Source organism: Leptosomus discolor, chromosome 6 (assembly GCF_034619465.1).
Source record: "Leptosomus discolor isolate bLepDis1 chromosome 6, bLepDis1.hap2, whole genome shotgun sequence".
NCBI lineage: Eukaryota > Metazoa > Chordata > Aves > Leptosomiformes > Leptosomidae > Leptosomus > Leptosomus discolor.
In genome coordinates, this window is record NC_141396.1 from 40,906,537 (window position 1) to 40,928,715 (window position 22,179).

General features: G+C 44.2%; 1 protein-coding gene across 1 annotated transcript; it reads right to left on the bottom strand.

Moving 5' to 3' along the window:
* Positions 1 to 148: 148 nt before the first annotated feature.
* Positions 149 to 20,924, bottom strand: LOC104349407 (putative neutral ceramidase C). The gene is made up of 20 exons (XM_009954944.1): positions 20,804 to 20,924; positions 18,922 to 19,001; positions 18,376 to 18,525; positions 17,612 to 17,788; positions 17,088 to 17,215; positions 16,405 to 16,482; positions 15,268 to 15,388; positions 13,707 to 13,832; positions 13,231 to 13,317; positions 11,675 to 11,779; positions 11,459 to 11,540; positions 10,848 to 10,963; positions 8,552 to 8,646; positions 7,858 to 7,897; positions 7,002 to 7,097; positions 6,061 to 6,156; positions 5,271 to 5,420; positions 4,445 to 4,504; positions 3,665 to 3,753; positions 149 to 338 (listed from the first exon to the last, which is right to left on the bottom strand). Exons 1-20 carry the CDS (start codon positions 20,922 to 20,924, stop codon positions 149 to 151), a joined length of 2,187 nt encoding a protein of 728 aa, XP_009953246.1.
* Between the last annotated feature and the right edge of the window lie 1,255 nt (positions 20,925 to 22,179).

Consider the following 22,179-nt stretch of genomic DNA (forward strand, 5'->3'; position numbering starts at 1 on the left):
ACAGCAAAGGATGGCCAGCAGCACTCGAGGGACAGCAATGATGTAGAGTCACATACGCCACAAAAATTCTCCCATGCATGTATTTTGAACATCACAGATATCAAATCTACTACTCAAAGGAAACAATTCCTTTTATGAACGAGATCACCTACAGGGCTGTGATTTCAAACGCTGAAGATGTGCCTTCAAATGGAATAAAGACGGCGTGATTGTTAGACAGATTTCTCCTGTAGTGCCCAAAGTACCGTATCCTGTAGACACCCAGCTCTGTGCCATGAGGGATGTGCCATTCAATAGTCACCTTGCTCCGACCAAGTAATCCTTTGGTCCAGTAAAACCTAGCAGACAAACCAAAAACTGCAGTCAGCAAGAAAATCCACTTTTCGTTTGTTTTAACATCCCAAGAGCTCACTAAGTGGAACAAGATGAATGCAGTCCAGTTAAGCATATTTTAATAGCTTCCTTTAACCTTTCCTCATATATTTAGGCTATCAGAGCAGCAATCAACAAGCCAACCCAAAACCTGGCAGGGCTGAAAAATATCTGGAAACATGGGAAAAAAAAAAAAGTCAGTCATCCTTTTTGCAAATGAAGAATATTTCTACCAAGGTGTTCTTACATTCCCAACTCGGTATCATAACCGTGTACATTAACTCTGTGAGCAATATTCATCAGCTTAGTCTTCGCTGCATGGGGGGAATGCTGAACCAAGAGGATGAGTATTTATTGAAGGTCACAAGAAAAATCTATCATAATCGATCTCAGGGCTTCTGGCACCCATTTCCACCTCAGACTCCCATTTTTCTTTTGCAGACTCCTTGTGCAAAACTACTTCCGCTCAACTTCAAAACCCTACAGACAGCCACACGTCATCTGGGGGAGAGGGATTTTTCAGCCGGCCATGATGGAGAGTTTCTTGGGGAGATGAAAAAGGTGAACCTGCTCTTCTTTTGATACTGCCAATGAGGGGCACGGCTGGATAACTCCCTAATTGTATCCGGGCCAGACGTGAGAGTTATTAAGTCTTACTGAGGTAGCACTCTCATTTCAGGGCTTTAACTAAAGGAAGCAGATGAACAAAATGTGTTGATTCATCAGCAATGGTAATAAAAAGTTTTCCCATATCAGTCTTACTGAGAAGATTGAAATAAATATTTACAGACATGACTGGGTGAAAAACAGTGAGTGATGGGGGAAATTTGGGTTGGTAAACCGGGACCACATGCTGACACAGGGCCTGTGTATCTGCCTGTTTGCTCTTGTCCAAGGTTTTGACTGTGGATTGCACTGGCTTGTCTTGGGACAAAGACAGTGTTTTCTTGGGAGATGACAGCAAGGTGATAGCACGAGGCCTGAAGTGGTGGGGGATCTCCATCCTTGGGGACCACCCTGACTTGCCTGGACATGGCCCCAAGCAACCTGCTATAGCTGCGATGTTGGCCCCACTGGGAGCTGAGCTAGACCAGAGAACTGCACCCTGAGCCTGGCTGTAGTGCTTTGACTTAAAAATGCTGCTGTGGTAGATCTATGCCACTACCCAGCTTCCTCCTCATCCTGCCCTCCAGGCTCAATGAACCAGGACCACTGCCCTGGGACTTGAGAACTCAAGATACCACCTGGGAAGAGGCTTCTCACACATGAGCTGATGGGGATTTAACCATGTCTTATCTCTGTTGGATGTTTGCTGAAGGCAGGGCCAGACAAATTCCTGCCTGTAGCTCAGCCCCTCCTCCTAAACAGTCCCAAGAAAGCAATTACTGTCCCCATGGCAGATGCAGGGTGGGGCCAAACACTTGTCTACTGCAAACACCAAGACAGCATCCAGCAAAAGGGCAAGTCTGCACTGAGTTTGTCCCTGCTGCGACAGTAAGCACAGGACAAAGGGCAGATAACAGTTATCTCTTTCTCCCCCCACCTCGAAAGCTGCACCTTCTTTAAGTAAACCTTCCTATCTTTTGATCCCTGAAAATACGCGTTTCACAAATGCAGCTATAAGCTATTTAACACTTTGCAACGTTAAACTAACAAACAATGTGTTCCCTTGTGATACTCTCCTGTTGCAATGTCAGCACGTTCAATGGTATCAAATGTTAGTTCTTCCTGTACTGAAAAAACCATAGTCTGACTCCACTAATATCTAGTAAAAATGTTGGTGCTCCCTATCCCTATCACCTTAATTACTGACATTTCAAGGTTAACACACTGACATCATGAAAAGTGACTCATTTTCAACTTAACAGAACCATTTCCCTTTCTTGTGGTGTTTGGTACTCTCCTCGGGCACCAGGAAGGGAGAGGTTACTGTCCTCGTTGATTTGCCTTCTGGCCAGGCCCTTTAGGCGCGAAAAGGCCAAACAGCTCCTCTTCCTTACCAGTAGAAGTATTTAAGCATCATTCAGAGAGCCAAAGTCTGACCTTTCCCAGGAAGGAAAGTAAGACATCTAGATTCCCATCTTTCCAGTGTCATGGCAAGTTTTTTCTTCTTCTTCAAGTTTTGCACTTTGATATGGCTTCCATCTTCTAGAGTGATGTGTTATTAAACCTTTTCAGTGTTCCTGGCAAAGATTTTAGGAAATCTGTTGGGTTTTTGGAAGAGGAGGGAAGAAGTCAGGGCTACATGTATGGGTGATAAAATGCCATCATTTCCCTTACTCAAGTAAGGAACTTGACTGGAAAGGGTGACATCAATGAGAGTGACAAGGTAATACAGCGCAAGTGCTAAACAGAGGGTAAGCACTTAGAAATACAGAGCTCCAAGTGCAGGTACGTATACATCTCCTGCGTTGGGACAGCTGGAGTCCTGGCTACCGGATTAGGTCTAGAGAGCAGCAGGTTGCACTTGGGCAGAGAGAATTATGCCCTATCAAACGCTCATCATAAATCCAGAGGAAGACTTTTCCGATAAAGCCAAGCTGTTGGGAACATTGTCTCTCTGACCTTGGATGTTACTGGTTTGCACTGGGACGTTGCAAGATCAGAAGACCACGAGAGCCATATTTTTTGGGGTCCGGTTTCTCACAGATAGGTTGCCAACGCAGGTGGGAAAACGTCTGGTTTTATTCAAACAGGGGTGTAACTTGAAATCAAATAGCTTGACAAAAGATGCCTTTGGTATTCCTATTTCATGTGCTGACTTCTGGTGTAGCTCTGAAAGGTGACACCAGCTTTTCTGCTTAGTGAATATTTTTCCTTAAGACTGACATCTCTAAACTTAACTTTGCGGTCTTACAAATGTTTTTTAAATTGTTGACTGTTTCTACTTATGATGCACAGCAAAGCTGGCCAGTTTTTTCCTATGAAAACCCTACTGTGGTGAACCTCTCATATTTTCTATTTGGTATCCTATTCATCAACATGGTACGGCAGACGGATGAATGTAGGTTATAAACAAGTTGGACCATGAACCTTCTGTAATTCTTGTTCTTCCTTCCACCTTTCCTGAACTCATAAACCTTCACAGCAGAAGCTAGACCCAAGGGGAAGGTTGATTATTGTGGTCTTGACAAGTTAACCACCGAAATACGGATTGATCCGTCCCCAGAAAGCATCATCTACAGGAACAAGACCAACCTATGCTTGGGAGCTCTGAAATGAAGCCCTTCAAGTTAAATTCTAATTACTCCATGGAGTTTGTGGAACAGTGAAATCTGGTCTGGGCACCCACCTGGTGTCCCAGGAGGCATCGTTCTGTACCACATGCCAGCTGTCTGAAGTGTTGGTATATCTCTCCACTGTCAGAAAGTTGTGTTCAGTCTGGAATAAAAATAAAAGAGTTAGCCAGACGCTGAAGGTACAGGCATGTCCCTACTTTTCTGTGTCACTTGGGGAAGGCACTGTGCTTCTGTGTATTTTACTGGCAAATGCAATAATTACTAGCAAAAATGCTTGTATTCGCTGCCAACGCACAAATTTGAGATAATAAATGACACAAAGAATGACTAAAGAACTTGATCATTAAAAAGAGAAGGGACAGGTGAGGTATGTGCTATCACATATACACAAGATGAGTGATGGGGTGAATTAAGTACTTTTCTAATTTTCTTTGTTTTATTAAAATAATGCACCGGGCTGATAAGGTGGAGACTAGAGACCATGCTTGCTATGACATGATGGCACTGGATACCAACCTAGAAAGAGTGTCTGGCCTAATGAACAACACTGGTGCCTTCGACTTCAATAGTATGAAGAGATTGTGAATGGTCCGTATCTGACCAAATTAAGGCCTTCGCCCCAAAAGCATTCTGGTGGTGTGAATTCCCAAAGCACATGTTAAAGGGAGAAACTATCTTCTTCTGAACTCACAGCAAATGAAAAAAGCACTGGAAGCACATGATCTAACTCCTACTGAAACCTGAATGTCAAAGATTAAAATGCATCAAGCAGAGGAGTTACTATTCACTAATCCCGAACATCCCCAATTCCAGCGTCATTGCATCATATTTACCGCATTCTCTGCAGAGTTCCTGGGGTTTGCACCTACAAAAGTTACTTCAGCAACCTCTCTCTGTGGGGGAAATTGAGATTTATATTAAAGACTAAGCAGTATATTGCATGTTAAGAACATCCTTTGAAAATGCCACGTAGTGTTTTAGTGGTTTGGGTTTTTTTTGTCATTTTTTGGGTTTGTTTTTTCTTTGAATTATTTATAATTTCACTTGCTGCAATAGCAACAGACATTTTATACTGTACTCTGTGCCTTGCCATTCCACTTGTCCTGCTTGCTGGATAAACTGCCATAGCACATAAGATTGCTGTGTAAAAGAGTGAGGGAAATAAGAGAGATTTTTATGAATGCTTGCCTGCCTTCTTCCTACCTTGCTGCTGGAGACAGCAATATGAAACTCCTTACTCTGAACACCTTATCTAAAGTTTGAGCATTGAAAACTAAACCCTTTCTGACATTTTTTATTTCATTTACATTCCATACCAGAGGCATCAAAGGTGACCTGATTTCTGCTTGTAAAGAAATCACTGTACAATATTTGCCTATTTAATCACCAAATGTTATGTCGAAGCAGAAGGGGAAATCACCTTCATGTTGAATAAAGGGCTTTTATTTGCCCCTTCATACACCCATTTAAATCATGTTCAGTACAATGACACTGGCATGAAAGTGCTCTGTCTTTTCAACCATGCCCTCTGAGAGCAATGAGACATTTTTGGTCTGTGAGCATCATGACCCTTTAGAAAACATAGACTTTTTTGGATGAGGGGTAAGATTTTAAAGACAATTTCCTAAACAGGTTTTGACAAATCTTTGAAGCTCTCACCACTCGATACTGTTGTCTCACTTCTTGTAGCACATCTCCAAATGTCTTGTTCACCGGCACACGATCGGCAGTGACAGCAGGCAACAAGGTCATGTTACCTATGTTGAAAACAGGGGGCTCTGGACCACGTGGCAAATCCTGAACTGTATTCTGGGAGAGGGAAGATGTGCTCGTTATAAATACATATAGCTAACCAGCATCTCCCTGATCAATAATATCACTGCTGTGGCTCTTTGTCCAAGTCCATTGCTTAGATAGATTTTAAGAACAAAGGCCATAAAGTGAGCATAAAACCAAACAAGATGATCTTCATCTGTGCTCTGCATGCAGGAACAATCCCACAGGACACTGGTGCCCTATTGCAGAGGTGCCCCAAATCCACCTGCCAGAATATCCCATGAGTTCAGGAGGCAGCACCCGTGCACTAGTCCTACATGTTCGCATGGTCCACAGATGCAGCAGAAACAAACATTGCCATGATGTACAGCAGAAATTTAGCAGATTTTTTTTTCCTCTTGGTAGAGAAGCAGCAACTTCAGGCCACGCTGAAAGATTGGAGGTACCTATTTCCTAAACTTTGAACAAAAAAACCCCCAGCATTTCTCAAGTGGTAAGAGACCACCATTACAGGAATTATTTTCATATCACATGAGAATTTCACAAAGCAGTTTTGCATGAGAAAAGAGAGGGTAGCAATCATGCAGCTTTGCTGAGGAACAAATATAGCCATCACCATTTACAAGATTTAAATATCTCCAGCAGCATGTGGCATATAGAAAATTTTTATTACCGTAGCAATAGCCCTTGCAAGTCCTCTGTACAGTTGAATATAAGCAGAAAGGGTGTGTGGCCCATAAATAGTTGATGCAGCCTCGTATCGTTGAACCTAGCAAAGGACAAATTTGGAAAATGACGGTTCAAAATAATCTTGAGCAGTTTATACAGCTCATCCTACCACGTCAAGACAAGATCAGCGCTATACCTGCGGGGGTTTATTCACTCCCTTACTGTTATGGAGACAGCCCAACAACTTGCCTAAGTATTTTTGCTGCAATTTCAGGTTACTCTTCATTCTCCAATCCGTCACAAACAGGAAGGACTAGTTATCACTCGTCCAATTATCACAGCTCTTTTACTCTGTTAAAGGCTTATGATGTAAGTTGTCTCCTCTCCAAATTTTTGGGCTAGACAAACCTAGTTCTTCCAACCTTCCCTCCCAGTTTAAGGTTTCTAAACCCAAGCAGTCTATCCAATGGTCCACATCTTCCCCAAAGCACAGTATCTACCATGCCTTGTGGGGACCCTTAAAACTGGATCTTGCAAGATATATTGCAGTCTTTTCCACAGCAACATGGCAATTCATGTTCACCTTATGACCCTAGAGATCCAAATCTTTCTTCTGGTAATTTTGCCACCTTATAATTTCTAATTCATCCAAGTCATCGGGAGATTACTAAACCAGACCTGAACTCACAGGAGCTCCCTTCAGTGTGTCTGACCATTTCCACATTAAAGCATCCATACAGACTCTCTAGCTACGGTCAGGAAGCCACATTGGCCCTTAGATCGTGTTGTTTAGGCCAGAATAAACAAAAAGGTCTCATGATTTCTGCCACAGATTCTTCAGCATTTTGTGGCAAAAGAAAAGTACTATAAACATACATAATTTCAGATGAATTATCATCACATATAGCCAAAAGCTGAACTCAGTTAAACATGTTCAGTATTTACCTGGTATTCTTCATAGGTGGCAATGTAATGGGTGTAGACGTTGCATAGACCTGCAATTACGACGTCAATTCTTGGTGTACCGTGAGAGTCAAATTCCTAAGAAAGGAAATAAATCACTTGTCTTGTAACAACTGCTTAATGCACAATTATGTTGTTGGTGTTGTTACTATTGTTGTTGTTATTATTATTGTTGTTGTTTTTGTTTACCAGAATACAAAGTTATGGTGGGGAGGGGGCTGGATATTCAGGAATGCCTTTATTAATGTCTCATATTCACTTCCCAAAGAAAAACAGGATAAATTACCTCATATTCCAGTAAATTCAATAAAAGTATGGGTTTTTTGAAGCCAATATCTGTATACTCCTAAAAAATTTGGTAATATAACTATGTAAGACAGGCTCAGTGAGTTGTGGAGACAGCGCCTGAGATTAAGATGGTATTCAGGCTGCAGCTGGAAATATGATGTATCAATTAGGAAAACGGAAAAAATACATTTGCCATTTTTTTCCAATTGTTCTCATGATGCAAAATCCTTTTAAGGATTAAGCTAAACCCCTCCATCCCAGAGACAAAACTCCTGCTAGCATGAGTTATGCCTGGGTCCCAGTTGAATTAGCTCGTGTTGACTTAATGGATTGAAACTCAATTGGTTTACTTCTTTTGAGGAGGATATGAATTTCTCCTGCATGTCAGTAAGCACATGCAAAATGTATCTGATGCAACTTTGAGAAGGAAATCCCTGTGAGACATGAGACCCATGACCCCAGCTGGAAGGAGACAAGGGAAAAACCAGAAGGATCAAGAAATGTGACATTCCGTATATGCTCTGGAGAAACATCTTCCTCAGCAACTTACTCTTTTAACAGCTTCCCGTAACCTGCGTCCAGACATGGTCCTAGGGCATTAAGGGAACAACATCAGTCTTCAGAAATGCAGGGAGCTAAAGTAGGTATTGCTAGTTGGACACGCCACCAGAAATTCACATAGCACTTGCAGAGCTGCTCAGCATCCCTTAAGGCTTCTCTGCGATGAGCTCAACCAAACCACCTCAAAACATTTCACATACATCGTCCCAGCCAGGTGAGGTTGAAGGCACCCCAGGGCAGGGTGGGGCAGAAAAAAGGGTGCTAGAAATAAATCATCCTGTTCAGATTTTCACCATTGTACCATCAACAGTCAGTGCAATTCATTATTGCGGTGTTTCTGGTGTGAAAAAGAAAAATCAAAGTTGACAAGTTCCTTTAATTTCATTGAAACTGCATTTTGCAATGAATGGTTAGACTATTTAGGAAGATTGTTTGCATCTCATTCATTCTCATGGCTAATTTACAGAACAGAGGAGAAAATGGGAAACCCCTGGTAACCAGAGGAGACACTGCAGAAAGTACATGCAGTGGACATATAGGTGTAAATGCCTGCACAGCTATCATATACTGGGGACAATTTTTAGCCTACACCCCCTTTCTATCTGCATGCAGGAGTATCACAGGTGGTTTGAATGAGACTCTGCTGGCTGAAATACATAGAACAAGAATGAAGAAACACATACGTGAGCTCCCCGGGAACGGCAACGATTGCCAGCGATCCCATGGCAGCGATCTGAACATCCACGATGTCAGGGTGCCATGGGTGAGGCCAAGTCATCTGAGGACAAAAAAAAATATTATGTGACTGTTGTAGGATAGTAGCAAAAAAAGATAGCTGAAGTATTTTCCTTCCTACAGTCATAAATCAGGCAAATAAATTTACTTTGTAGACAGGCAGTGTTTTAGCTTCACATGTAGAGCAAGCAACAGATGGATAAGGCACATGCAAATACTCTGGGTAAGGCAAAAAAAAAAAAAAAAAAAGGTGTTATCAGATGAATAGCTTAAAGCAAAGTGAGTAAATAATGTCAGGGTAGCACTTAGAAACCCCTCACCTGCGTGGGAAAAGGATAGTGTCAGGACCAATAAGGTTGATCATCTGAGCAAGACAGCAAAAGTGAATGAGTGAAATCAGAGAGCCCAATGGCAATGGAAAAGAATCACCTCTTTGTCAGCTGACTAAATACACCATCAGTGACACAGAGGGAGATTTTCTAAGTCACCCAAATGGTGAAGCTCAGGGAACCCTCAATCCAGCTCTAACTTCAAATTGCCCCTCAGCAGGGACCACATCATACTTGGACTCAACACCATCACAACAGCCGAAACACACACTACTGCAGCACCTCATCTTAAAAAAAATAAGGTAGATAAAGATGAAGAATCCTGTTAAAAGGAAATTAAGAACAACAAGAGCTCAAGGGTTGCATGGCTCCAGCAAATGAAATGCAAAATTCCACTCCAGCAAGCCAAAAAGGCTTGAGGAGCAATTTCCTGGAGGCAAAATGTGAATGACAGAACCTTGTAAAGCACATCAGAAGCAGGACGCCTGCCAGACCATCGATAAAAGGATGCTCAAAAGATGATAAAGTTGTAAGAATAAAGTGTAATTTACTCTCAGAAGCACTATTCTGGACAGAGGAGGTGGGGTGGGAGGAGGCTCTGCACTGGGACCTCTTTTTATGAGAGATGAGATGAGGAGCTGTTTGAACACAAAGTGACACTAGGAAAGCTTTTAAAGAGACTGATGAAAGGAATAACAATGAATTGCCTCATCCAGATGACATCCTGTAAGTGCTCTAAAGGACATTGGACATGATCCCACTGCACTACAGTGCAGTCAAGGGAACAGCAGGTGGAAAATGGTGCGTCAATTTTCTTTTAATGTTGTAAGTAGGATTTTGGGAAAGTTCAAGTAAGAACAAACACCAAGTCCTGCCCAGGATGGATCAGCCATAAGCATGGGGATGGGCTGGGACCAACAGGGCAGCAGCTTTGCAGAGGCTGGCCCTAAGAAATAGCCCTTCCCTCTGTAAGTGGGGTATCCCTGGGATGGGGATCCAAGCAGTAGGGGATCTCCATCCTTGCTGACTGCCTCAACTCTTGTGGACATGGCCCTTAGCAACCTGCTCTAGCTGCAGTGTTGGTCCTGATAGGAGCAGGGTTGTGCTGAAGAACCCCACTCCAGGGTACCTCCAGCCTGAGCCTGGTGTGATTCTATGTGTGGATGAGTAAGTCTGGCATCAGTCAGTGTTAGAGCTCACAGAACTATGAGACACTTGCATAAACATGACAGAAGAGCAGAGAAGGCAACAGGATGTTTCCAGAGGAAGTCAAAGCCCAGTAGAAACCTTTGAAGACAACACTGAGAAGGTGGATACAGTCCCCAGAGCTTCCAAAAGGCGCCAGGACAAGTTACTTCATTTTGCATGGACCAGTCTGTCACATGATAAAAAGAAAAAGTCCTCTCATGGATTAAGGTATGAAACCAATGGTAGGATGGAAGAAAAATCCACCAGTGCTATTAAGAACTGAGCACCAGCAGGTTGTGTCCTGAAGCCAGAGACTGCCAGGAGGCAACACTGAGCTCCACACACTGTTGTCTTTCCCTGACCTTGTGCATTTTCCCTGTGCCTCCTGCTCAGGATTGTTTCACAGGCAGAGAATTAGGCCAGGATGGATCTTCAGTTGGGTTTTTTTGACCCTAAAGAGAGCAGCAGGTCTGGTCCCTCCTCCTGGGTTATACAGAAAAGATGCTCTGCAAGAGGAAAACTTCCACCTTTCTCATTGTTATGCAAAGTAATGACAACACTTATCCTTGCTTTCTGTTTTCATGCCTTCAAAGCCCTTGCAGGTCTCCTTCCCTCCTTGTTCTTCACCGTATGGTGTGCCACAGACATCGTCTGCAGTACCCTACCAAAACCTAACCCAGACCAGCAATCTCTGCACTTCCCAGGGCACACACCAGTGTATCCTTACCTCTCCGGTGCTAAATAGGATTGGCTTGGGTTTGTGGCAGGCTTGTGTTTCATTGGACGGCTTTCCCAGCAGCTGGTCCCGGATTCCATCCCAGAATGGGTCCCCTTCTACTGAACCTTGAGCGGGACACATCTTTTTAAACAATATTCCTTCAGCTGCCCCAGCAGCTATTGGACAGAAAACTCATTTATTATCCCCTCCCTGCTTATGTGGGGTAATATTTCAGTGGATTCTGACTATCTCCCTTTTATGGGGTGATTTGAAAAGCTAAGCTTTAGCACAGCTGAACTCCATCTTGGCAGCTGTCAGATAATGAGAACAAGTGAGAAACATTGCCCCAAAGCCAGATATTTCTTCTCCCCACTCCCCATCCAGTGTTTTCTTTCCTTCAGAGCATGATCTTATCCTCCTCCAGAAGCTTTCTGACAAACAGACAGACTTGCAAAGCGGGGTGTAAGATCACACTCTCCTAAAAAGCATCCCTTTGGAGACTGTGGCTCAACCAGCTGTTGATGTTCTTAAACGACTCTGGGGGTTTGAATCTGTTTGAGGGATGCCCCATGTCCTCCCTGTTTATACAAAGCCATATTGACATCTGCTCCCTAAATTACCTTGTGTGAAGTTGAAAGCCCCCACTCCATCAATAGTCCCAGCGGCAAAGCTATGTCCTAAGGCTGGTTTGCATGTTTTGACCTTAATCAGAAGGGGAAAAATAATGAAAAAGAGGTATTTTAAAATCAGTTCCCCTCAGCGTGCCAAGTCCTGCTGTGAGTATATAACATTTCTTCCTTCTTTATGACTGTGTCCCGGGGAGCTCCTGCTCTTACCGTGTGTGTGGCATTGAGCTCCACCAAGACATCACTCATGTTGACCCACTGGTGAGCTGAACTGAGGGGTCCTGTGACCTCCTGGGAAGCTTTTTCATACAGCTCCTAAGGGACACATGAGGTGGAAATCCTTGAGAAAGAAGAAATCAGGAACCCAGCTCTTCTGAGATTAAGCTGTATGAATTATTTCTTCATTCTGTTGACACCCACCAGTGGCCTCTTCCAGGTGTTAAAGCAGGAGTGTATTTCCCAAGCTCCTTTGTCTCTATCACCCCATCTCTACATCCTGCATGTCCCAAGTCCTGCAAGCTCTCTCTGTCTCAAGTAACATAGGGAGGATGCTCTGTGGTCAGCAGTTTTGTGTGTGCTTTTCTTTTTACAGCTGAAACATGCACCTATTCCACAAGGATGGCAACTTCTCATTCCTAGTTGCAACCTTTTGACATTTCTCACATCTTAAACCAACCAGAAGAAATGTTTTCTATGAGAAAGATGCACTTTGTTGCACTCATTGCTTCAAAATGCATGGACTTTACCATGCATTTACTAACCTGACAGCTAAGCCATTCAGCACTTCAGTGAACGGTTTTCTGGAACACATGCATCGAATTGATACATAGAAAGTGTTGCCAGAAGTTATACAGGTTTAGTAACATTCCTGTAACTGCAGGATGGAATACAGGATGCAGCCTTTGAAAGCCAAGAGTCTACAGTGTTAAAAACGGTAGCAATGTTTTCCCTCGCCATTTGATACACATGCTGGGCCACTCTGACTGGGACAATCTTTCACTTGCAAGTCACGATCAGCCTGGATTGACTTCAGGGCAAGCATCTGAAATAGCGATTAAAAGGAAACCGCCACCGCCAAGCCTTCTGATCTTACTCCTCTGCTGGACCTGTTCCAGTTCCTACAAGCTGCTGTCCCTGAAATGCTACCAAAAAATGTCCTCTTGCTGACTACTCTCGTGTTACATGAGGCTGCAGAGGGGAACTGGTAAATTCAGGTGACTTTTAAGCCCAAGGACACAGGCAATGTAAGGGAGTCCATAGGGTGGAGGACAACAGCTGAGTAAATGCAAAGTCAAGCAGGGCAAGATGAGTATCTTTCGTGGATGTTTAAACTGGCACTTTTTAACTTACATTTATGTTAGTTTTGGAATGTGATGCCAAAGGTGGCCAACAAGTGGTATGTGGTGAAGTCTCTGAGCCCTTCTAGGAGTCTTCAACATGAGTGATTTTTCCAATCATGACACCTCTGAGATGCATGCATGGGAGGGAGTAGGGAAATTATAAGGGGCAACATCCACATTAAATTCTGATGAGGAATATTGAGATTAAAAACCCAAACCATTTTCAAATTGCAGCACTTATAATGATGTATCTAAATAAAAGTGTGTGCTTTCCGAATAATCAGGAAACTCGTCCTCAAGCATAAAAGTACAGACTTTAGAGTAATTTAAATCTACAAACACTCTCAAAACCAGGTGCAAGAATGTTGCTTAAATGAACGTGCATAGCAGCATTCACACACATTCGCAAAGCAAAATATCACTTACCTTCGCTTTCGTGTAGATGTTTTGCCCTATAATTTTTGTACTGTCAAACATGTCATTACCAGGACCCATGGCCATGCACATCGTTGCCTGTTAAGAAAGTTGTTTAAATGCTAGTGATCAGTTAATATGGAGAACATGTGGCACTGAAAAGTGGATGAGTTCACAAGTGTTCTTCATACTGTGGGAACTAATTGCTTCTTGCTAGCCATCTCAAATTTGGGCAGTGGGTTGCTACACTAAGCTTTGCAGCAAGGTAAATTTAAGTTTGGGCTGAATGACCATGAAACAGGATGTATGAGGACAAGACACAGTACGTTCCTGAAAGAGAGATCCGGAATAGTCCAAAAATAGGTGAATTTTTTTCTGTGTATGTCCTCTGCACGCACAATGGTCCACCACACGGCTCTGTATTTGCTGCTCTACCTTGAGTTTTCTCCTTATCAGAAGCTAATGTAGGTCACGTAAGACATACTTACCCCCCCCACGGGACAGGTGCTCTGTGGGTTATTGCATGACTCCCCCGTGTTTACGCAGAATGGGCCTTTAGTGTTGGGTGACACATCTCCCAAGTTGGAGGATGCAAAGGCAGCAACAAAAGAGCCCTGCCAAAACCAGATGTGGTCAGATGGATCTTAGTGCCTTGCAGTGATTGCAAACATCACCTACAGCTTTCCCTGCAGTCAAAGATGGCATTAGAGCCAGCTGATGAGCGTGCAATGTTGGTAAACACTTCTGAAGAAACTGGAGGACTGGAATGGCGATTTAGGAGTGTCCCAAGGGTTAGGGAGAGGAAAAGTGAGGGAGAATAGAATGCACAGGATGCAACTGCCATTTCAGGAGGACATTGACATTGCTTTGGTATCCAAACAGTGTTTCTTCATCTACCTCTTCCATCTCAGTGGCAGCTCTTCCTGCCATGTCCCCAGTTTCTCCTGTTACTGATCAGATGTTAATGGATCATTGTAGCACCTTGCACGGGATTTTTTTTTCTGCCAGGCTTTCATCGTGACTAAGTTACAGGGTAAGAGCTATTGGATCTGACTGCAGCAGTTAACATCGAGCAGTACTCGTTAGAAGTAAGGCAGGTTACACACTGTCAGCTGAATTCAGCTCTCACAGACACTGTCTTTTTTTTTTCCCCCTCTTTGAGAGATGGGATGCATCAATACCAGATATTTTGATACATTATCAGCTCTTAAGCCATTTTCTTGTAAGACTGTTAGACACAATGTGCCCAGCAAACCATACAGCTAAATACTGAATCCTGCAAACACTTCTCAGCTTTGTGTGCATGTCAGTTTGCACCACCTTGCACCCATAACAATGCACTACAGTCGAGTCTTGTTAAAAGGTCTTGGATAATCCATTATAAAAAAACACAAATTTTTTCAAGCAGGAATTAGGTAGACTTCCTTTAGTTTCCATCTTTGGTATGAGCTGCATGTGTTCCTCTGCCCAGAGTATAAGACTAGGAATTGGGCAGCTGTTTCAAGGTACACTCTGAAGATACACACAGGGTACCATCTTAATCAACTAGTGACTCAATGCGTCTGTGAGATGGGTTCATGTCCATATTTACATTTCAGGGGAAATAACGGTTTTTGAAGGAGCTATGTTCGCACTCTGAGGATGGCAAATCTTGTGGATAAACGAAAATCAGAAGTAGAACAGGCTGGAAGCCATAACAAAGATGTTGGGCTGACCACAGAATTGATGTCACACTACAGATGCAATATATTGATCCTTTTGGATCAAGTATCCCACACCTGTCTTTCTAGTATTGCCAATAGTTGAATGAAAATAAATGCCACTGATTAGTAGTTTGGAAAGTCAAGAGTACATCTAGCAACTTCGCTTCTCTAGAGGAGGAAAGTAAATAAATTAAAGCATTCATCTTTGTCCTTTTTCTGGTTACCCTGCTGTCCTGTTTCACTGTTTGAAAGAACTCGTTTTGGCCCATAGAAAGCATGAAACATCCCCTCCTTGTTACAGCACTCTTTTTTGCCACTATTTTCAGTAGCCTGAAAACAGTCCCACCTCTCCGGGAAGCATCCCCTTGTTCTTCTCCTGTTCAAACAAGTAAGATGCGTAGCCCATGTTGTCACTGTTCACAAGACGGTTTGTGTTGTTCATGCTGACCGGGTGCACAGCAAACCAGCTGAAGAGGAGTCAGAAGACACATATAGGAAACCCATTGTTCAGTCTATATATTGATAATTGACTTGTTCAATCTGTATGTTTGCAATTGACTTCTGGGAATTTTATTCGGGAGGCTACTAATGCAGACTGTTGGTCTGCATGGATGGATTAACAAGGGCAGAGGTATTCCCATCCTCTCCCTTCTTGACCAGAAGGGCTTATGGCTGTGATGGTCCAGGTCTTGAGGCCACAAGAATTTGGCACCATAATTATCAGGGTCACCAAGAGCTATTTCAGACCTGAACTGACTCTTTTCTTGGTGCAGAGACTTATATTTTGGACCGATTTTTGTTTTCTTGTTTCAAAGAAACAAGGAGGAGTCAATGATGTAAAAAAAAAATGGGAAAAAAAGGAACACTTTTATTCTTACAAAAAAGAATAAACACAATCAGACTCTCGCTTGTGACTTCTAATCACGGAAAACGCAATTATAGCCTTGTTGCTGTAAGTTACTTCATTTGTCTGGCCTTGAGCTCTGAACTTCACATGGCCAAACACTGCCCCAGGGATCTGTTGATTGGACAGGATTCGTAAATGCTGCCTGTGGGAATGGCATGCTTCCCACAAAACATGGTGTGTTAAAGAAAATAACAAAGAGAAACCCAAAGGGTCCTGAAGATGCCAGGGCCAGAGGGCAGAGCAAGAGCCCTAGAGGGGATTTTTCTGCACCCCTACAAGGGAAGACCAGCTACAATCATCTCACCCACATGCCTTTGGGTCATGCCAGGAGATGTGCCCAGCTGTAGGTGGGCCAGGTGCTGCTTTGTCTCCCAGAGCAGATGAGGGATGCTGACCTGGTTTATGCACTCATGGACTCATTCTTCCTTTAGAGACCCTCTGGTGACTAGCTGGGAGCAATGCTCTATGCGCAAGGGTCAGTGTTGGGAAGGTGAGCTTGTGCAGAAAGACAGAACTGCTACAGAGCTGTGGTTTATGAGGATCTGGAGAAAAACATATTACTTCAGTGGTCAGTACCTGATAAGGCCTAGCTCCTGCCCATTCTCGTCTACCATCTTCAGCACCACCATTTCTTTATCCACATTGGATGAATACCTGGATGAAAATAAAGCAGGGAAATCCCATTAGCACCAGAGCGGTGGTTGTGCTCTGCATTGCTCAGTGATGTTAAATCTCTACTAGGTTGAGCAAGGAAATGAAGAGGGTATTACAGATATTACCAGAGCACAGGGACACCTCAGAGCTATGAAAGTAGCTGTGAAGGTAAGAGAAAAGTTATGGTTGCTGCTGACCTCAGATGCTGCTTCTTCAGAGGACGGAGAGAGGAGCCCTCTCCAAATACAAATTCATGCACCAAGAATGGCACTTTAATGCCGTCTTACTCAAATGCTAATGTCTACTAAAGAATTTATTTTATTTTATTTTATTTTTTTGAACAGAGCATAAGGTCACATCCTTGACCAATGCCTCACATGCTTGGAGGGGGCAACCACAACTTTCAAGCCCAGTCTTGCACGTTTTGGGGATGCACACACCCTAGCACCCACGATGGCAAGTGTCATTCTGCCATGGTCTTGGCTCCGCATTTTCAACCCTCCCACAAATGATCAGAAACAGCAGCTGCAAGGCAGCTGAGTCGTGGTCCCAACTGAAGGTTCCTCTTCAGGGCTCTGTTTCTCCCCTGCTTGGGGAGCTTTTACCTGCTTCGTTCAGACTCTGGATTCTCAAGATAGGAGAAAGGGCTTCGGTTGATCTGGCTGTTTTCTACAGTGCCTCTGTTTATTAAAAGCCTTCCTCTCTTCATGTTCTGATGTGCTATATCAATGCTCTGAAAAGCAGGAAGACAGGGAATAATAGTCCATGCATTTAAGGCACATGCGAGATTATCTGGAAAAACTCTCTTTCCCTCCCTGCCTGTCCCCAACCCTTTCTTGGGAATTTGGGAGCTGCTTTTTTTTTTTTTGTAAGTAGTCTAAAATTCTAGAAAATTATGATATTTTGAAACCACCTACCACTGTTTCTTTCTAAAGAAAGACTTCAAGGCTTCTGTCTTTTGATCTGATTTCACTGATAAGCATAAACCCACCTCCACTTGTGTTTTAAGACTGTGACATTCAGAGGTGCTACCACGAACATCACAAGAGCTCCTTTAGTCACAAACATGTCTCACCCCAGCTTTTCTGCATTTATGGGCTCTTATGTCAACAGACTGAATGACACCAACCCTTATGATGCCATTCACAATAGCGTTGAGGGACGGTCTGATTAGCCCTTTGCTAGTGATCCAGAAGAGGGTGTACTGGAAGTAGCCACCAGGCCCCGAGTGCGTGTGGGTGCCACTGAGGATGACGTTGTCCTGTCGGTACAGCTCGCCGTACTTGTTCTTCAGTTTCTTGAGCACCTAAGAGGAAGATGGTGGTCCTAAAAAACACTTTTTCATGCCCAAAGGCTACAGAGATTTGTATCAGCCCTTGCAAAAATCCCAACCGTTTATCTTCCTCCTCACTTTTCTCCTTCTGCCTGATACCCCCTACTGGTGTCATAACAAGTAGGTTATAGCTGTTGACTTGTCAAGAGCCTTAAAATAATAAAATCTGGTAAGTGAAGACCTCTATGGCCAGCTTGCAGTGAAGCCCAGATCATCCCAGGAGTCCTCAGTTCTCTAGCATCTCCCTTGCTCCTCTGTGGTGCTGGAGATAATTTTCATTTTAATATCACAGGCACCGTGATAATGTATTCGTGATTCAAATGTATTCATGATAATTTTTCCTCTAAGAAAAGCATGGTCAAAGTCCAGCCTCATTTGCTGAGGAATCAAAAGCTATTCTTCAGCAGACACAACATCTCTCCAAGATTGTGCTGCAAGGCAATCCCAAAGCAAATGATCAATGTGCAGCATGCTCGATATTATTTAGCAATGACTACAACCTTAATGCTAATACAAGCAACAACCCAAACTGTGCCAATCATTCATTTCCAGCCACATACCTCCAGCCTCAGTCTCTGAGACACCATTCCTATGTCAGCGCTGACAAACACTACTCGCCTGGAGTCATCCAGGTCTGCCACGATGAAGGCTCGGCTGTAGAGGCGCATGAGAAGCCCACCGCCCACCTGGTCTGGATTGGCATATCCCATCTGGAAGGGAAGAGGTCCATTAAGCCTGCACAGCTAAAATATTGAGTGATGTCATTTGCATGTATTTTTCTAAGTAGGGTCAGAGGACTCATTCAACATATGATCACTCAGAGCTGCAACTCTCTTGCCCTGTGATTGCAAGAATCATAGAATCACAGAATGGTTTGGGCTGGAAGGGACCTTAAAGATCATCTAGTTCCAACCCCCCCCTGCCATGGGCAGGGACACCTTCCACTAGACCAGGTTGCTCAAAGCCTCAAAGAAGTTCCACCTGATGTTTGAAGACAACAACCATTTGGCAAGGCAGAGGCTCTAAACCACAAGTCTGGCAAAAAATACCCAGAGGTGATGAAAATCAGTATTTCGCCAACCCTGTGTTCAATTCCCCCAACTTACCAGAGGGATTTCTGCCACAGGTCCCGTGCAGTCAGCTCGACCTACACCCAGTAAATAGTTTGCTGTTACTTCGCTGGGATCTATAATAGGAATAAATAGTAGATTAGAGGGCACATGAGTAAGCAGAATTAGGGATAGAAGAGGCAACCCAGCCTTTTTAAAGAGATTGCATGCCTTAAACCTCCTTGCCATCCCCAGAGGACTCATCAGGCCTGTGGAGAAAGGGATCAAGCTGATACTGTCTTTGTGAGGTTCTGATGGGTTGTCAATGTGGTCAAAGTGTGCTGAGTCTGTTAAGGTGTTTGGGGTAGTAAAGGGTGGACCAGGCATGAAGAACTGCAGAGGCAGCTCACAAGACAGGTTCTCTGGACTCCGCAAAATGTGTCACAACTCACAGCGAGGGGGAAACAAGCCTAGCTTCACCACTTCAGCTCTCCAAGCCCATCACTGCCATGCAGGAAAGAGATCCAAGAGTGTAAGAACTATTTTCACACAAAAAATTCAGCTCAGAAGCAGTGAGAAAAAGGGGATGGCATGTCAGGAGCTACTGGAAAAGGACTAGAGAAGAAAGAAGGGCACATCCGTCCATGCTGGTGCCTCCAACATGTCCCCTGTCCAGCACTGGTGCCCTCGGCTCAAAAAAAATCTCAGCAGAGCCAAAGAAGGGAAAAGCAGCTCTGGGCAATGACTTCCAGGCAAGCGGTGAGGAAAAGGACTCCCAAAGGAGGTCATGTCTCATCCCAGCCATCATGAAGGTGCAGAAGTCCTTCTACAGGGTGAAAGAAGTGCCTGGACAAACTCATGGAAGAAAACCAATTGAGGTCTATTAAATTAAAAAAAAAAAAAAAGTTATCTGTATCTCAGGAAATCCCCGAGCCACAAATCGCTGGAGGCTGAGATAACACTGTGGGAAAATACTTCTATAAGTGCTTAATTTGTTCTCACAATCTTCCCCAGCCAGCTGCTGCTGCTTGAGGCAGGTCATCGGGATAAGGGGCTGCTTGGTCTTCCCAGTCTGGACTTTCCTAGGCTGTCACTTAGAGGAGAAGTGAAACACTCACACTGGCCACAGACTGACTGCAGTGCATTTCTCTCATTTTTAATGGCATGAGTGAACAGGTCTACCCATTAAAACTACTGTTCCTCCATGAGCTATGACACAGAGAGGAATCATTTGTGCAAAACTCTTACGTGCTACAACCCAGAGACATGAAGAAAGTGTGAACTACATCCAAAATCTAGAAATTGGAAGGTCCCATTGCTGACATGTCGGGTGTCACCCTACTCGGGACAGGGGAGACCCCCAGCTCTGGGAGAGGACTCCTGTCAACACGGAAACACCTAAAGCTTCGAAAATATTTTCTCTCCATATGAGATTTTATCTCTCCAGAGGACAAGCACGGGGTACATTAGAAGTGAATTATGAGTTAACTACGGGCAGCTCCCGACACCTGCCTGCCCCACACCTGGTGATGGGGTTGGAGGTGTAAATGGGCTGCGGTGGGATTGCAACAGCTGTGAAGCCCCTTGGTGTGGTGTGGGGAGCAAGGGGCTCTCAGGACCCCATCCACCAGGTGGAGAGAGGGAAGGGAAGCTGTCTGGATCCCTGCAGCCAGCCTCACAGTCCCCAAGACTGTGCATCTACACCTTGAGAGATGCTCGTTAGTGGGTTTGACCACCATGCTCCTGCTGCAGAGGCCAGCAGCAGCACTATGCTGCAGCTGCACGAGAGGACCACACACAGAGAAGATTATGAAGGCTCAGCAGTTCAGCAGTGGCCCAGTGACCCTCTACCTGTACCCCTTTAATTTAAATTACTGCACTGGACACACACTCAAGCAGGGTGCAATGTTAGGACTGAAATAGCTCAACTTGCCATTACTCTCTTTGATGAGAAGGTGGAGGACGAGGAGCACCACGGTCACTGCTATCATCAATGCCAGGCAAATGATGAGGATCACCTCCAGGCGGGAGAAGGAGCACTTGGACCTCTTCCCGCACATGGTGAGGGCACTGTGAAAGCAGAAAGGAGCACATGGGGAAGGCAGACAGGAAAGCCCCAACGTCTGGCACATCCCACCCAGAGCAGTACATTGCACCCTCAAAGAGCTGGCGATGGTTTCTGTCCCACATCCCAGTGTCAGAGCAGGCAGGAGCAGCGATAAGGATGGGAAGTGGGGATTTATTTTTCAATCTGCTCAAGACAGCAAAAATCTATCTCCTGCGAGCAGCGATCACTCCTCTCACGAGGCCCAATAAGACAGTGAGCAGCTGAATTACCAGTCCCACATTTCCCAGGATACTTTGCTCACTCTTTTGAAGAAATCTTTTAAATAAACCCCACAACCTTCCACTAGATCCTATGTTCACTGAGTGGCTGAGGGAGATGATGTGGCCTGAAATCTCACAGCTTTTCTGCTGCTCATGTGCTCAGAGCACATCAGAAAACAATATTGTTCCATTTAGGAATTTGGAATTAGGAGGTCAATTTAGGAATCTCAGCGTGAGAAGAGTACAACCTTTCACATGTCCAAGTGCACTTCTTTCATGGCTAGAAAAAATAGTAGTTGTGACTGCTTTCCAAGATAAAAACCTATGTAGAGACACTGGCTTTCTTTATCACGTGCACAGCTCTTTGGGCCTGTTTTTTGAATATTGTTCTTCCTCACTGGATAAAGGTTTACTTTGGGTTAAAGATTAACAAGAAAAATTATTCAAAATACAGTTATGGGAAAATATGCTATTTCCCCCTCTGATAAAAGCTCAGGTGACCTCTGATTTGTCCTGCTCTGGCACCTGAGATTCGTGTCAACGGCTCCAGTGTTGCCTGGTGGGAAGTGGCACTTGTGGCAAAGACATGCTTTTTGCCCTTCCTGTAAGCATCTGTACAAGGTAGAATAAGTTTTTAAAATAGCTTTGGACATTTCCATGTGTCCTGAGATATGTTAGTAGATAAAACTTACTACAGATCTCGTTTCTCTGCCTGTGACCAAACCACATATCTGCCCCAAAACAACTGGTTCCTTGTTTAGAGCAGTGTGGGATCTCCATCCTCTGGGATACTCCTGACTTGCCTGGACACAGCCCTGAGCAGCCTGCATCAGCTCTGGCATTCGCCCTGCTGGAGCCCGATTCTTGGAGGAGTGGAGATGGGGAAGGATGGACACGGGGTTAGAAAGGGAAGAGTGAGGCAGAGCCCCCAGCTTTCCTGGAGGTAACATTTGCCTTATGGTGGGTCTGGCATGGGGCTTGGTAAAG